This window comes from Lipotes vexillifer, unplaced genomic scaffold (assembly GCF_000442215.2).
Source record: "Lipotes vexillifer unplaced genomic scaffold, Lipotes_vexillifer_v1.1 scaffold853, whole genome shotgun sequence".
Taxonomy (NCBI): Eukaryota; Metazoa; Chordata; class Mammalia; order Artiodactyla; family Lipotidae; genus Lipotes; species Lipotes vexillifer.
The window spans coordinates 730,530-748,967 of NW_006792734.1; the positions used below are offsets into that span (position 1 = coordinate 730,530).

Genomic DNA, 18,438 nt, shown 5'->3' on the forward strand with positions numbered 1-18,438 from the left:
GCCCGCGTACCGCAAAAAAAAAAAAAACAAACAAAAACAGACCAAGGGGGAATTCCCTGGTGGTGCAGTGGTTAAGAATCCGCCTGCCAATGCAGGGGACACGGGTTCGAGCCCTGCTCTGGGAAGATCCCACATGCTGTGGAACAACTAAGCCCGTGTGCCACAACTACTGAGCCTGTGCTCTAGAGCCCATGAGCCACAACTACTGAGCCTGCATGCCACAACTACTGAAGCCCACGTGCCTAGAGCCCGTGTTCTGCAACAAGAGAAGATACTGCAATGAGAAGCCTGTGCACTGCAATGAAGAGTAGCCCCCGCTTGACGCAACTAGAGAAAGCCAGCGTGCTGCTACGAAGACCCAATGCAGCCAAAAATAAATAAATAAATAAGTAAAGACAGACCAAGAAAAATCTAATAACTTTGTTTACCTAAGCACTAGTTTCTTCTGCATTTCTGTTTCAAGGTCTATTCAGTTTTGAGAACTAAAAGATTGACTTTCAAATGCTCTAAGTAAAAGCTTAGAAAAATGTTAAAAATGCCTCTGTTTGACAATGAAAAACAGCATACATTTGAAAATACAAAAGCATATTCAAATATTTAGAGAAACTAAAGCATGACAAACTATAAATCTGAATATTTCTTACTTACTATTCTCTAAAACAGACACTTTGGCCATATAGTAAAATAACGCAACAGTTCTCATTAGAAAAATCAAACAAATAGTTATGAGAGGTGACGTCCTAACTTAAAACTACTGGATGGACATCAAAGGAAATGGACAGTTTATAATGTGTAAATTTGAAAATAATGAATATTTTAGGTAACTTCCCCCCTTCCCAAATAAAATTTAAAATTAGGCTGTTCACTCTTTCAAAAAACATTACCTATCTATTTTCCAACCACTGGACTTGAGGGAAGGGATATAATCTAGGAGTAGGAAAGACATATAAATAAATAATTTCAATAAATGAGATAAGTGCTCTAACAGCAATGTGTATGACAATAATATGGAAGCACAGAGGAAACAGAAATAAGAATGATTCATTTTGCCTGGAAAAGCTTGAGTAATTGTGACCACAGAACAGAGAATGAATTGCTAATGGGCAGGTTAAAAGCAACACAAGAAAGATCAATTTTTATGAGAACATCTTAATACTCTAGACAAGAAGCAGTAAGAACTAGTGTTGGGGCTGCAGCAGAGTGAGAACGAACAGGTTTAAGAGGTACATAGAACTTTTCAAGGCAATTTTGACTGTTAGATATAGCAGCTAAGAATGAGGAGAATATCTGATATGATTCTCCAATTCTGATTTCTATGATTAAGAGGGTGACACTACTCAGTATGGTAACGGCAATACGAAGTCATTTGAGAAGAAGAAAGATTTTAGTTTTAGACACAAAAGGAATGAGGTACTTGTGAGAAAAATATATTTTGTCGCTTGTAATATGGTGATAATTCAAGCAAAGGGCATGAATAAACTGTAAGGGATTATCATAAAATCAGAAAACAGGAAGACCTAAGATGGAACCCTAATAGAGAGTCTGAAAAGGTGGACAAAGGAGAGAAACCCAAGGTGGAAACTGAAAAGAAACATAAATTAAGATGATGACCTGCAAGTGGTTTAAGATACATCAAGACAAAGGTATGTTTCAAGAGAGTGTGGTCTACTATTTCAGTGAAACACAATAGTCAAGTTGGTTAAAAAGTACAATATATCTAATGAATAAGGCCTTAACATGAGCCATTTCAGTAGAATGAAGCAGGCAGACTCAGTACTCATACTACTGCAGGAAGTGGTACAAATGTGAGGTAGATAAGAGGAGATAGGAGGTACAGACTACTCCATGCTAGAAGCCTTTCATTAATAACTGGAGTGTACTTCATTTTTAAAAATTTAACTTCCCACTTACTGAACAGGAACTTAATAGAAAAAAATCTTAAAGTCATTTTCTACTGTTTTCACAAAGTTACCTGAGTAGTTTTTAATCACTAATTAGCAATATGTTTACTTAATTTTTTTTTTTTTTTTTTTTTTTTTGTGGTACGCAGGCCTCTCATTGTTGTGGCCTCTCCCATTGCGGAGCACAGGCTCCGGACGTGCAGGCTCAGTGGTCACGGCTCACGGGCCCAGCCGTTCTACGGCACATGGGATCTTCCCGTACCAGGGCATGAACCTGCGTCCCCTGCATCAGCAGGCAGACTCCCAATCACTGCGCCACCAGGGAAGCCCTTAAGTATCTTTTAAAGAAATAATCTGTGACCACTGTTAAGTCAACAATCTATGGGAACTCCCCGGTCCCAGATCACCTCACAAGTTACCAAATATCGATCTCTACTTTTAAAAAGCAGCACCTAATGCAAATATGAGAACATTATTTCCAGAAATATTCTTCATTTGGCAACATGGTGAGCCTTTGTACCTCTAAGAATCTACTCTCAACAAATTATCAGAAATGTGGCAAAAGATTTGTATACAAAGATCTTATTATCATTTACAATTATTGAAAATTATATTTCCACTATTGCCAGCAAAAACTGGCAACACTATATCTGATAACGAGATATTAATTAAATTGACACAGCATCTCCACAGAATAAAATATAGCAATTAATAACGCTTTTCATGACATTTTGAAAGGGGGAAGTATACTGTTAAGTGAACGGGGGAAGAAATCAGAACTAAAGGTATACACATGCACACACATATAGTGCATATACAAACACCCAGACACATGGAAATTTTTCACAAAAGATCATGGTTTAATTTTAAACTATAGAAATAGTACTATTTATTTCCTTGGGTGCAATCACTCAAAAGTAACAACACGTTTAATAACTTTTTTTTTTTTTTGCGGTACGCGGGCCTCTCACTGTTGTGGCCTCACCCGTTGCAGAGCACAGGCTCTGGACGCGCAGGCTTAGTGGCCATGGCTCACAGGCCTAGCCACTCCGCTGCAGGTGGGATCTTCCCAGACCAGGGCACGAACCCGTGTCCCCTGCATCGGCAGGCGGACTCTCAACCACTGCACCACCAGGGAGGCCCTAATAACCATTTTTTGAAAACATATAATAAACATACCTGAAGTACGTAATCTAGGGCTATATGTCGAAAACATTTTCTTGTTGCTGTCAGAATGTTTGTGGCTTCTTCAACTTCATGCTGTTTGTTTCTCTGTACTTGGGCATTTTTTACTAATGCGTTTTCTTTTTCTTCACTGACTTTTTCAAACTGCTTCTTGGCATCTTTGAATTTTCTAAGATCTCTAAAAAAAATTAAAATAGTGAAACTTTCATAAAACTATCTGGATCAAAAACTTTACCAAAATAACATTTAGAATTTAATTCTTATGTTCCTCTACTTATTTATTTATTTGCAAATGACACTCAATAGCTCTTCCAACTAACATATATATTAGTTTATGAGTACACACTATTCCTGATATAGTCAGCTAGCATTTCCTTTAAATCTATACAATTTAAAGTGAAAATAAATTATCAAATTAACATTACAGAAACATAAAAGGCAAAGTTAATTTTTCTAAACACAAATTCTGGGACATGTACCAATATTTAACCAAATAATTTTAATTTTTTTTTACATTTTATTTTTTACATTTATTTTTATTTTCTTTAACTGATGTATGGTTGATATAAAATATTATATAAGTTACAGGTGTATAATATAGTTATATACAATTTTTTTTTTTTGGTCAATCCCAAACTCCCTAACTATCCCTCCCCCACCCTTCCCTCCTGATAACCATAAATTTGTTCTCTGAGTCTGTGAGTCTGTAAAGTTGTTTTTTAAAAATATTTATTTATTTATTTTGGCTGTGCCGGGTCTTAGTTATGGCACATGGGATCTTCACTGCAGCCTGCAGACTCTTACTTGAGGCATGCGAACTCTTAGTTGTGGCATGCATGTGGGATTTAGTTCCCCAACCAGGGGCTGAACCCAGGCCCCCTGCATTGGGGACATGGAGTCTTACCCACTGGACCACCAGGTAAGTCCATCTTGCCCTTTTTTTCCCCTGTTTTTGTGTGTGTGTATGTGTGTGTGTGTGTGTTTCTTTGTGTATTTTTGTGTGTTTGGTTTTGCTTTTACCATTTGTCTTGGGGGTTTTGCTTGTTCGTTTCCTATTTTTATTTTTTTTCTCTCACGTGGTGCAGCTCGCAGGGTCTTGGTTCTCCGGCCAGGGGTCAGGCCTGAGCTTCTGAGGTGAGACAGCCAAGTCCAGGACACTGGACCACCAGAGAACTCCCAGCCCCAGGGAATATTAATAGGTGAGAGCTCTCCTAGATGTCTCCATCTCAACACCAAGACCCGGCTCCACCCAAGGGCCAGCAAGCTCCAGTGCTGGACGCCTCACACCAAACAACTAGCAAGACAGGAACACAACCCCAACCATTAGCATACAGGCTTCCTGAAGTCATACAAAGCTCACAGACAACCCAAAACACATCACCTGACACAGCCCTGCTAACCAGAGGGACAAGATACAGCTCCACCCACCAGAACACCAACATCAGTCCCCCACACCAGGAAGCCAACACAGGCCACTGGACCAACCTCACCCACTGAGGGCAGACACCAGAAGCCAAGAGCAACTACAACCCCGCAGCCTGTGGAAAGGAGACCCCAAACACAATAAGTAAAACAAAATGAGAAGACAGAGAAATATGTTGCAGATGAAGGAGCAAGGTAAACACCCACAAGACCAAACAAATGAAGAGGAAATAGGCAATCTACCTGAAAAAGAATTCATTCAAAGATGATCCAAAATATTGGAAATAGAATGGAGAAAATACAAGAAACATTTAACAAGGACCTAGAAGAACTAAAGAACAGTGATGAACAAGACAATAACTGAAATTTAAAATACTCTAGAAGGAATCAATAGCAGAATAACTGAGGCAAAAGAACGGATAAGTAAGCTGGAAGACAGAATGGTGGAAATAACTGCCGTGGAGCAGAATAAAGACAAAAGAATGAAAAGAATTAAGGACAGTCTCAGAGACCTCTGGGACAACATTAAACACACCTACATTCAAATTACAGAAGTGCCAGAGGAAGAAGAGAAAGAGAAAGGGTCTGAGAAAATATCTGAAGAGACTATAGTTGAAAACATCCCTAACATGGGAAAGGAAATAGTCAATCAAGTCCAGGAAGTGCAGAGAGTCCCATACGGTATAAACCCAAGGAAAAACACACCGAGACACATATTAATCACATTAAAAAAAATTAAATACAAAGAAAATATATTAAGCAGCAAGGAAAAAGTAAAAAATAACATACAAGGGAATCCCTGTAAGGTTATCAGATGATTTTTTCAACAGAAACTCTGCAGGCCACGTTGGAGTGGCAGGATATATTTAAGGTGGTGAAAGGGAAAAACCTACAACCAAGATTAATCTACTCAGATTCAACAGAGAAATCAAAAGCTTTACAGACAAGCAAAAGCTAAGAGACTTCAGAACCACCAAACCAACTCTACAACAAATGCTAAAGGAACTCCTCTAAGCCGGAAACACAAGAGAAGAAAAAGACCTAGAAAAACAACCCAAAACAATTAAGAAAAAGGTAATAGAACTTACATATCGATAATTACCTTACATGTGAATGGATTAAATGCTCCAACCAAAAGACACAAGCTCGCTGAATGGATACAAAAACAAGACCCATATATATGCTGTCTACAAGAGACCCACTTCAGACCTAGGGACACATACAGACTGAAAGTAAGGGGATGGAAAAAGATATTCCATGCACATGGAAATCAAAAGATTTTGATTTCCATGTGCATGGAATACTCATATCAGATGAGATAGACTTACTCATACCAGATAAGATAGACTTTAAAATATAGACTGTTACAAGAGACAAGGAAGAGCACTACATAATGATAAAGGGATCAATCCAAGAAGAAGATATAACAATTACAAATATACATGCACCCAACATAGGAGCACCTCAATACATAAGACAAATGTTAACAGCCATAAAAGAGGAAACTGGCAGTAACACAATAATAGTGGGGGACCTTAACACTTCATTTACACCAACAGACAGATTATCCAGACAGAAAATTAACACGGAAACACAAGCTTTAAACGAGATGGATTTAATTGATATTTATAGGACATTCCACCTGAAAGCAGCAGAATACACTTTCTTCTCAAGTGTACATGGAACACTATCCAGGATACATTACATCTTGGGTCACAAATCAAGCCTCAGGAAATTTAAGAAAATTGAAATCGTATCAAGCATCTTTTCCTACCACAATGCTATGAGACTAGAAATCAATTACAGGAAAAAAACTGTAAAAAAAACACAAGCACAGGGAGGCTAAACAATATGCTACTAAATAACCAAGAGATCACTGAAGAAATCAAAGAGGAAATCAAAAAATACCTAGAGACAAATGACAACAAAAGCAGGACAACCCAAAACCTATGGTATGCAGCAAAAGCAATTCTAAGAGGGAAGTTTATAGCAATAAAATCCTACCTCAAGAAACACGAAAAATCTCAAATAAACAATCTAACCTTACACCTAAAGGGACTAGAGAAAGAAGAAGAAAACAAAACAAAAAACAAAACAAAAAAAACCAACGTTAGTAGATGGAAAGAAATCATAAAGATCAGAGCAGAAATAAATGAAACAGAAACAAAGAAAACAAGAGCAAAGATCAATAAAACTGGGCTTCCCTGGTGGCGCAGTGGTTGAGAGTCCGCCTGCTGATGCAGGGGACACGGGTTTGTGCCCCGGTCTGGGAAGATCCCACGTGCCACGGAGCGGCTGCGCCCGTGAGCCATGGCCGCTGAGCCTGTGCGTCCGGAGCCTGTGCTCCGCAACAGGAGAGGCCACAACAGTGAGAGGCCCACGTACCGCAAAAAAAAAAAAAGTTTCCAACAAACAAAAAGTCCAGGACCAGACGGCTTCACAGGCGAATTCTATCAAACATTTAGAGAACAGCTAACGCCCATCCTTCTCAAACTATTCCAAAAAAATGCAGAGAGAGGAACACTCCCAAGCTCATTCTACAAGGCCACCATCACCCTGATACCGAAACCAGACAAAGATATCACAAAAACAGAGAATTACAGACCAATATCAATGATGAATATAGATGCAAAAATCCTCAACAAAATACGAGCAAACAGAATCCAACAACACATTAAAAGGAGCATACACCATGATCAAGTGCGATTTATTCCAGGGATGCAAGGATTCTTCAATATATGCAAACCAATCAATGTGATACACCATATTAACAAATTGAAGAATAAAAACCATATGATCATCTCAATAGATACAGAAAAAGCTTTTGACAAAATTCAACACCATTTATGATAAAAACTCTCCAGAAAATGGGCATAGAGGGAACCTACCTCAACATAATAAAGGCCATATCTGACAAACCCACAGGAAACATCATTCTCAATGGTGAAAAACTGAAAGCATTTCTTCTAAGATCAGGAACAAGACGAGGATGTCCACTCTCACCACTATTATTCAACATAGTTTTGGAAGTCCTAGCCACAGCAATCAGAGAAGAAAAAGAAATAAAAGGAATACAAATTGGAAAAGAAGTAAAACTGTCACTTTTCAAATGACAGGATACTATATGTAGAAGATCCTAAAGATGCCACCAGAAAACTACTAGAGCTAATCAATGAATTTGGTAAATTTGCAGGATACAAAATTAATGCACAGAAATCTCTGGCATTCCTATACACTAACAACAAAAGATCAGAAAGAGAAATTAAGGAAATAATCCCACTCACCAATGCAACAAAAAGAATAAAATACCTAGGAATAAACCTTTTAAGGAGACAAAAGACCTGTATGTGGAAAACTACAAGACACTGATGAAAGAAATCAAAGATGACACAAACAAATGGGAGAGATATAGCATGTTCTTGGATTGGAAGAATCAAAATTATGAAAATGACTATACTACCCAAAGCCATCTACAGATTCAATGTAATTCCTAACAAATTACCAATGGCACTTTTCACAGAACTAGAACAAAAAATTGCACAATTTGTATGGAGACACAAAAGACCAGGAAGAGCCAAAGCAATCTTGAGAAAGAAAAATGGAGCTGGAGGAATCAGGCTCTCTGACTTCAGACCATACTACAAAGATACAGTAATCAAGAGACTATGGTACTGGCACAAAAACAGAAATACAGACCAATGTAACAGGACAGAAACCCCAGAGATAAACCCATGCAACTATGGTTACCTAATCTATGACAAAGGAGGCAAAAATATATAGTGGAGAAAAGACAGTCTCTTCAATAAGTGGTGCTGGGAAAACCGGACAGCTACATGTAAAAGAATGAAATTAGAACACTCCCTAACACCATACACAAAAATAAACTCAAAATGGATTAAAGACCCAAATGTAAGACCAGACACTATAAAACTCTTAGAGGAAAACATAGGAAGAACACTTTTTGACATAAATCACATCAAGACCTTTTTTGACCCACCTCCTTCAGTAATAAAAATAAAAACAAACAAATGGGACCTAATAAAACTTAAAAGCTTTCGCACAGCAAAGGAAACCATAAACAAGATGAAAAGACAACCCACAGAATGAGAGAAAATATTTACAAACGAAGCAATGGACAAGGGATTAATCTCCAAAAAATACAAATAGCTCATGCATCTCAATATCAAAAAAACAAACCCAATCAAAAAATGAGCAGAAAGGGCTTCCCTGGTGGCGCAGTGGTTGAGAGTCCGCCTGCCGATGCAGGGGACGCGGGTTCGTGCCCCGGTCCGGGAAGATCCCACATGCCGCGGAGCGGCTGGGCCTGTGAGCCATGGCCGCTGGGCCTGCGCGTCCGGAGCCTGTGCTCCGCGATGGGAGAGGCCACAACAGTGAGAGGCCCGCGTACCACAAAAAAAAAAAAAAATGAGGGGAAGACCTAAATAGCCATTCCTCCAAAGAAGACATACAGATGGCCAAGAGGCACATGAAAAAATGCTCAATATCACTAATTATTAGAGAAATGCAAATCAAAACTACAATGAGGTATCACTTCACACCAGTCAGAATGGCCATCATCAAAAAATCTACAAACAATAAATGCTGGAGAGGGTGTGAAGAAAAGGGAACCGTCTTGCAACTGTTGGTGGAAATGTAAACTGATACACCCACTGTGGAGGACAGTATGAAGGTTCCTTTAAAAACTAAAAACAGAATTAGCATATGACCCAGCAATCCCACTACTGGGCATATACCCAGAGAAAACCATAATTCAAAAAGACAGATGTACCCCAGTGTTCACTGCAGCACTATTTACAATAGCCAGGTCATGGAAGCAACCTAAATGCCCTCTGACAGATGAACGGATAAAGGTGTGGTACATATATATAATGGAAAATTACTCAGCCATAAAAAGGAATGAAATTGGGTCATTTGTAGCAATGTGGATGGACCTAGAGACTGTCATACAGAGTGAAGTAAGTCAGAAAGAGAAAAACAAATATCGTGTATTAACACATATATGTGGAATGTAGAAAAATGGTACAGATGAACCTGTTTGCAAGGCAGAAATAGAGACACAGACGTAGAGAAAAAACATATGGACACCAAGGCAGGGGCAGGGATGTGTGGGGTGAATTGGGAGACTGGGATTGACATATACAAAGTAATATGTATAAAATAGGTAACTAATGAGAACATGCTGTATAGCACAGGGAACTCTACTTAATACTCTGTGGTGACCTAAATGGGAAGGAAATGCAAAAAAGAGGGGATATATGTATACATATAGCTGATTCACTTCGCTATACAGCAGAAACTTACACAACATTGTAAAGCAACTATACCCCAATTAAAAAAAAAAAAAGACCAAATGATTTTTAAACAGTAGTATATACCATAGGGAACTTGTTAAAAATGCAAGTTCCAAGGTCCTCTACCAGAGATTACAATTCTTTTGTGTTTTCGGGATAAGCCCTAGAAATCTGAGGGATTTTCTTAAGAAACGCCCTTGATTTCACTGTTATGGTGGTCTACAGACCACACTTTAAGAAACAACATTCATTTATTGTTGAAAAAATTAGGAGGCCAAAGGACATGAATATATTCTTAAAACACACACACAGAAGAATGCTTTCTAAAAGAATTATGTACCAGTACAGAATAACAGTATCCATTTCAGTAGTCTGAAAATCTGAAACCTGATTCATTAATGATCTTAGGTAAACATATAACATCCTTTTACTTTTTCTACCAAGGAATTAGGCAAGGTAACTTGAAGACAAATGACTTTAAAATAATAACAATAATAATAACGTGTACCTAGCAAAGACTTTAATAAGAAGCCATAAAATTTTCATGTATACACTCTATAAGGACATTCTGAATATTAGTCTATTTTGAAGTGATTTATAAATGATCTGCAAGACATCACTCCAGAACAACAAATTCTAACCTACTAAAACAGAAGTGCATTATGTTCATGAGATCTGCCACTATTTATAGCTTTTAACATCTGAATACTATATCATAATCAACTTTATCTGTAATTTAATATATTCTCAGTCAGGAATTAAAAGACATAAAGTGAAATTATTAATGTGGAAAAGGAAAATGTTCCTACCTGGAAGTTCAGATAATTTTTTTATTTCTAGTTTCATTTTATTTCACATATAAAATGTGATGAATGTGACACAAAGGGTTTGCTTTCATTACTTATTATGCACCTTCATCACTCATTCTCGTATATTCTATTATCTTCTCTACAAAGAAAATACCATATTGAGACAACTAGAATAACTAACAGTATTTCAACCACTTTTGGGATCTGCTTTGATTATTAAAGATTAGGTTATTTACATTAAAAAATTTTTTTTAGTCTGTAACAATTTGAACTATGTATCCTGAACACAAATTTCACAGTATAAATGATTCATTGAAAGGCATGAAGTCTGACTCCTTTATAGAGTAATTCAGGAAAAAATGCAATATAAATTTCACAAAGCAAAAAACACACAAAAACCCCCATATTTTCACTAAGTCTTGTTTCTAAGTTCTCTCAAAAGATACCAACTCCCAGATGTGATCATTAACTGGTTGCTTTTCTTTTCTTTTCACTGCAACTGACTTACTCTTTGACAAAGTTCTGAAGCTGTGCCTTAATCGATCTCTGAGTTTGGTCAAATAGGATCTAAAAGAAAAGAAGGAACATTAAACAATTAGAAATGTAAACAAAGAAAATAATTTTCATGTAGTTCCGTAAATATTACATCCTTCCAACAATATTCCAAGTCTAATAACACCTACATTTCTTACTGAACATTGCATAAGAAATAAGTATTTAAAAAAGAAACAAACTGATTTTCAAGCCAATTTCATCTGTTTAAAAAATAAAATTACTTCTATTTACAGAGGAATGAAATGTGCATTAATATTTAAATACAATGTTCAATCAGTAGAGCAATTTATTTCCTTGACTCTAATTCAGGCTTTGGAAGACAACCTAAAAGAGTAATACAAATTCTACTCTATCCACCACAGAAATTTCTTACTCTAATATATTAAAACAAAACAAATGAAAACAACTCTAGAACTGCCTTATACCTTAGTTAGAGGTTTCTCATTTGGGAAGACCTGTGGATTTAAATGTCTTAAATTCAGAATTCAAGTAAATAATATATAGCCCTTCAGGTTAAATTATTGCTAAGATTAAAAATGAGAATAAAATTTTAACTCTGTGTGGTAAATTTCACAGGGCTTGGCATGGGAATTCCAAGTACTTTCATAATTTACAGATACACTTCATTCAGAACTTGAAACACATGCCAGATGAAGAGGCAGAAAAATAAATATTAAAAACAAAAAGAAAACCTTATGTCCTTCAACTAACTAAAAGCAGTACCAAAAAAATTCAGTCTCTATGGAATCTTAGTATTAGCAAAGTCGACGTCCTTGCCTAAATGCCAAATACACACACACACACACACACACACACACACACACACACACACACACCTGGATTGAGTACAGGGTTTCAAAATCTGTCAATTCACTTCCAAAGGAAAAACAGTTTTGTATTATGTTAATCCAAAAGTATTAAACCCAAATTAAGCAGAAGAAAGGAAATAATGAAGATCAGTTTGGAAGGCAACTAAATAGAAAACAAAAAATCAATAGCCAAAACCCAATGAAACCTAAAGCTAGTTCTTTAAGAAGATCTAAAATAGATAAACCCACAACCAAAGTGATCAGGAAGAAAGAGGACACTAATTTCATACAATAAAAAGGAGAGAGATGGCTTCACCACAGATTCTACAGATATTAAAAAAGGATAATCAGGGGAACAATTTTATGCCGATAAATTGAATAGATGAGATGGGGAAATACTCTGAAGGACAAAAACTAACAAAGCTCAACTGTAGCAACGTTTTCTTAGGGCAGTTTCCCAAGGCAATAGAAATAAAAGCAAAAATAAACAAATGGGATCTAATCAAACTTAGAAGCTTTTGAACAGCAAAGGAAACCATGAACAAAATGAAAGACAACCTACAGACTGGAAGAAAAAATTTGCAAATGTTGTGACTGACGAGGGCTTAATTTCCAAAATATACAAAGAGCTCATACAACTCAATAACAAAAACACAAACAAACAAATCAAAAAATGGGCAGAAGACCTAAGTAGACATTTCTCCAAAGAAAACATACAGATGGCCAATAGGTACAGGAAAAGATGCTCAACTTCTCTAATTATTAGATAAATGCAAATCAAAACTACAATAAGGTCTCACTTCACACCAGTCAGAATGGCCATCATTAAAAAGTCTACAAATAATAAATGCTGGAGAGGGTGTAGAGAAAAGGGAACCCTCCTACATTGTTGGTAAGAACGTAAATTGGTGCAGCCACTAGGGAAAACAGTATGGAGGTTCCTTAAAAAACTAAAAATAGAGTTGCCATAAGATCCAGCAATCCCCCTCCTGGGCATACTTCCAGAGAAAACTCTAATTTGAAAAGATACATGCACCCCAATGTTCATAGCAGCACTATCTACAATAGCCAAGACATGGAAGCAACCTAAATGTCCATCAACAGATGAATGGATACATGGAATATTACTCAGCCATAAGAAGGAATGAAATAATGCCATTTGCAGCAACATGGGTGGACTTAGAGATTATCATACTAAGTGAAGTCAGCCAGAGAAAGACAAATATTATGTGATATCACTTATATGTGGAATCTAAAATATGATACAAATGAATTTATCTACGAAACAGAAACAGACACACAGACATAGAGAATAGACTTGTGGTTGCCAAGGAGGAGGGGAGGTGAGGGAGGGAAGGATTGAGGGTTCGGGATTAGCAGATGCAAACTATTACATATAGGATGGATAACAACAAGGTACTACTGTATAGCACAGGGAACTATATTGAATATTCTGTAATAAACTATAGTGGAAAAGAATGTGAAAAAGGACACACACACACACACACACACACACATAACTGAATCACTTTGTTGTATACCAGAAACTAATACAACTTTGTAAATCAACTATACTTCAATAAAAAAAATGTTTAAAAAAGGTATCAGAAACCTAAACAGAGTTCCCTGGTGGCCTAATGGTTAGGATTCTGGGCTTTTACTGCCATGGCCTGGGTTCAACCTCTGGTCGGGGAACTGAGATCCCACAAGCCACATGGCATGGCCAAAAAAAAAAAAAAGAAAGAAACCTAAACAGAATTAAAGAAATAGAATAGAATCTATAGTGAAAAACCTCCCCTATCCTATAAAGTTAAAGCTAACTTTACATAAAACCTAGCAACCCCAGTCTTAGGTATTTGCCCAAGAGAAATGAAAACTTAGGTTCATAACAAAATCTGTATACAAATGTTTTTTAGCAGTTTCATTCCTAATTGCCAAAAATTGGACACAACCCAAACGTCCTTGGAGAAACAAACTATAGCATATCTACACAATGGAATACTACTCAGCAATAAAAAAGAAAGAACTATTAATACATGCAACCACATATATGAATCTCAATGCATTTTGATAAATAAGTCATATTCAAAAGGGTACAAACTGAATGAGTCCAGTTATATGACATTTAGGAAAAGGCAGAACTATAGGATGGATATCAAATCAGCAATTTACAATCGTAGGAGGAATAAGGAAAGGGTGACTAACAATGGGTTAATAAGAGTATTTCGAGAGTTAAAGAAACTGCATCTTGATTGAGGTATGGAGACCCAACTGTATGCATTTGTCAAAACTCATAAAACTGTACACAAGGAATCAATTTTGTTACATTTAAATTTGGGGTTTCCCTGGTGGTGCAGTGGTTAAGAATCTGCCTGCCAATGCAGGGGACACAGGTTTGTGCCCTGGTCTGGGAAGATCCCACATGCCGCAGAGCAACTAAGCCCGTGAGCCACAACTACTGAGCCTGCACGTCTGAAGCCTGTGCTCCACAACAGGAGAGGCCGTGACAATGAGAGGCCTGCGCACTGCAATCAAGAGTGGCCCCCACTCGCCGCAACTGGAGAAAGCCCTCGCACGGAAATGAAGACCCAACACAGCCAAAAATAAATAGATAAATAAATAAATTTAAATTTGAAAATAACTTTAACACCCTCTAGGTCCACCCCATTTGTCACAAATGGCAAGGTTGCATTCTTTTTTATGGCTGAATAATATTCCACTGTATATAAACTATACATGTAATATATACACCACACCTTCTTCATCCATTCACCTACTGATAGGCACTTAGATTGCTTCCATATCTTGCCTATTGTGAATAATGCTGCAATGAACACAGGGGTGTATATGTATATATCTTTTCTAGTGTTTTTGTTTTCTTTGGTTAAGTACCCAAGAGTGAACTTGCTGGACCATATGGTAGTTTTTCTTTTAGTTTTTTGAGGAATTTCCATACTGTTTTCCATAGTGGCTGTACCAATTTATATTCCCATCAACAGCACACAAGGATTTACCTGTCTCCACATCCTCACCAATGCTTGTTACTTGTTAACGTTTGGATAACAGCCATTCTGACAAATGTGAGGTTATATCTCATTGTGGTTTTGATTTGCATTTCCCTGATGACTAGTGATGGTAAGCATTTTTTCATGTGCCTGTTGACCATCTGTATGTCTTCTTTGGAAAAATGTCTATTCAGGTCCTCTGCCCATTATTTTAATTGGGGTATTTGGGGGTTTTTTTGATGCTGAGTTGTATGAGTTCCTTGTATATTTGGGATATTGACCCCTTGTTGGATATAACATTTGCAAACATCTCCCACTCAGTAGGCTGCCTTTTCGTTTTGTTCATGGCTTCCTTCACTGTATAAAAGCTTTTTTAGTTTCATGTAGTCCCATTTGCTTATCTTTGCTTTTGTTTCCCTTGACTGTGGAGACATAGCCAAAAAAATATTGCTAAGACAGATGTCAAAGAGCATACTGCCTATGTTTCCTTCTAGAAGTTTTATGGTTTCAGATCTTACATTTAAGTCTTTAATCCATTTTGAGTTTATTTTTGTATATGGTGTGAGAATGTAGTCATCTGATTCTTTTGCATGTAGCTGCCCAGTTTTCCTAACACCATTTATTGAAGAGTCTGCCTTTCCCCCACTGTGTACTCTTGCCTCCTTTGTTATATATTAATTGCCCATATAAATGTGGGTTCATTTCTGGGCTCTCTATTCTGTCCCCTTGATCTATGTGTCTGTTTTTGTGCCACTACCATACTGTTTTGATTACTGCAGCTTTGTAGTATAGTTTGAGATGAAGGTGCATGATACCTCCAGCTTTGTTCTTCTTTCTTAAGATTGTTTTGGCTACTTCGGGTCTTTCGTGTTTCCATACATATTTCAGAATTATTTTTTCCAGTTCTGTGAAAAATGTAATTGGGATTTTGATAAGGATTACAATGAATCCCCACACCGTCTGAGGTAGTATGGTCATTTTAAAAATATTATTTCTTTCAATCTATGAGCACAGTATACCTTTCCATCTGTATGTGTCATCTTTAATTTCTTTGATCAGTGTCACATAGTTTTCTAAGTCTTTTATTTCCTTAGTTAGATTTATTTCCATGTATTTTATTCTTCTGGATGTGACTGTAAATGGGACTGTTTGTTACTTCATTGTTAGTGTATAGAAATGTAACAGATTTCTGCATATTAATTACGTATCCTATTTGTAGTGAGGTGGATGGACCTAGAGTCTGTCATACAGAGTGAAGTAAGTCAGAAAGAGAAAAACAAATACCGTAAGTTAACACATATATACAGAATCTAAGAAAAAAAAAAAGGTCATGAAGAACCTAGGGGTAAGACGGGAATAAAGACACAGACCTACTAGAGAATGGACTTGAGGATATGGAGAGGGGTAAGGGTAAGCTGTGACAAAGTGAGAGAGTGGCATGGACATATATACACTACCAAACGTAAAATAGATAGCTAGGGGGAAGCAGCCACATAGCACAGGGAGATCAGCTCGGTGCTTTGTGACCACCTAGAGGGGTGGGATAGGGAGGGTGGGAGGGAGGGAGACGCAAGAGGGAAGAGATATGGGAACATATGTATATGTATAACTGATTCACTTTGTTATAAATCAGAAATTAATACACCACTGTAAAGCAATTATACTCCAATAAAGATGTTAAAAAAAAATTATGTATCCTGCAACTTTACTGAATTCATTGGCGAGTTCCAGTAGTTTTTTGGTGGCATCTTTAGGATTTTGTATATATAGTATCATATGGCATCTGCAAACACTGACAGTTTTATATCTTCTTTTGCAACCTGCATTCCTTTTATTTTTCTTGTCTGACTGCTGTGGCTATGACTTCTAATATTTGCCATTTGCTACAACATGCATGGACCTAGAGGGTGTTATGCTATGTCAAATAGTCAGACAAAGAAAGACAAATATTATATGATTTCACTTATATATGGAATCTAAAAAACAAAACAAATGAACAAACATAACTAAAGAGAAACTACAGGAAAGCCTACTAGAACTAATAAGTGAATTTAGCAAGTCTGCAGAAATAAAGTCAGTATACAAGATTCAGTGGTATTTCTATACACCAGCAATGACCAATTAGAAACTGAACTTTAAAATATATCACTTACAATAGCACCAAAAAATAGGAAATGCTTAGGGATAAATTTGACAAAAGATATCCAAGACTTGTGCAATGAATACCACAAAATACTGCCAGAGAAATTAAAGAAAACCTAAATAAACAGAGAGATATATTGTGTTCATGGATTAGAAGATTCAATATTAGTTAGATGTCAATTTTCACCAAACTGATCTATATAGATTTGATGCAATCCCACTCCAAATCCCAGTAAGGCATTTTGTACAAGTTTAAAACTTGATTCTAAAATATATATGGAAATGTGAGGGACCTAGAGTAGCCAAACCAATTTTGAAAAGAAGGAAGAAAGTTGAAATATCTAACCTACTTGATTTCAAGACTTATTATGAAACCTACAGTAATCAAGGCATTTGTATTAAAGATAGGCAAAAAAGGTCAACAAAACAGAATAGAGTCCAGAAATGACCAATAAATACGGTCAACATTTTTTTTTTAAACAAAAGATGCCAAGAGGGAAAAGATAATTTTTTGAGCAAATGATGCTGGAACAAACAACTGGACAGCCTTATGACCAAAAAATGAAACTCGACCCTTACCATGCAACATACACAAAAGTTAACTTGGGATGAATCTACAGATCTAAACTAAACCTAGAATAGTGTTAGTGAACTTGGGTTAGGCAAACATTTCTTAATAGTACACAAAAAGAAAACTATAAAAGAAAAAAAGATCAATAAATTTACTTCATCAAAATTAAAAACTATTGCTCTTCGAAAGGTACTGCTACAAAAATAAAAAAGATAAGCCAAAGCCTGGGAGAAAATACATATCTGCAAAACACTTATCTGACAAAAGACATATCTGGAATATAGAAAGAACTCTTGTAACTAAATAATAAGATAAACAGCCCAACTTTTTTAAATGGGCTAAAGATCTGACATTTCATTGAAGAAAAATACAAGGGTGGCAAGTAAACACATGAAAAGATTCTTGGGATCATTAGTTATTAAGGAAATGCAAATTAAAACCATAACAAAATTAAGAAGAGTATCCATACCAAGTGTTGGCAATCATGTGGAACTACTAGAACTCTCATACACTGCTTGTATAAAAGGATACAATCAAATTTGGAAAATAATTTCCAGATTTTAGAGGTTTTCTTTAATGAAATTTAAAACTTTTAGAAATTTAATGTATAAAGGAATATTAACATCGTTATAAGCATTAATAAATAAAAGAAATTCTTCTTTCCATAATTTTTCTTAGCATTTTTTTGTAGATTTCACTATATAAGTAGTTTTGTAAAAAGTTAAAC

General features: G+C 36.4%; 1 protein-coding gene across 1 annotated transcript in view; it reads right to left on the reverse strand.

Annotated features, from left to right (window-relative positions):
* The window catches only part of ACAP2 (ArfGAP with coiled-coil, ankyrin repeat and PH domains 2), a 161,100-nt gene that overhangs the window by 48,105 nt on the left and 94,557 nt on the right, over positions 1-18,438 (reverse strand). Inside the window, exons 5-6 of the mRNA XM_007465849.1 lie at positions 11,138-11,196; positions 3,081-3,264 (exon numbers count right to left, since the gene is read on the reverse strand). Of these exons, the coding sequence (XP_007465911.1) occupies positions 3,081-3,264; positions 11,138-11,196 (243 nt within the window). The remainder of the gene's footprint in view (positions 1-3,080; positions 3,265-11,137; positions 11,197-18,438) is intronic.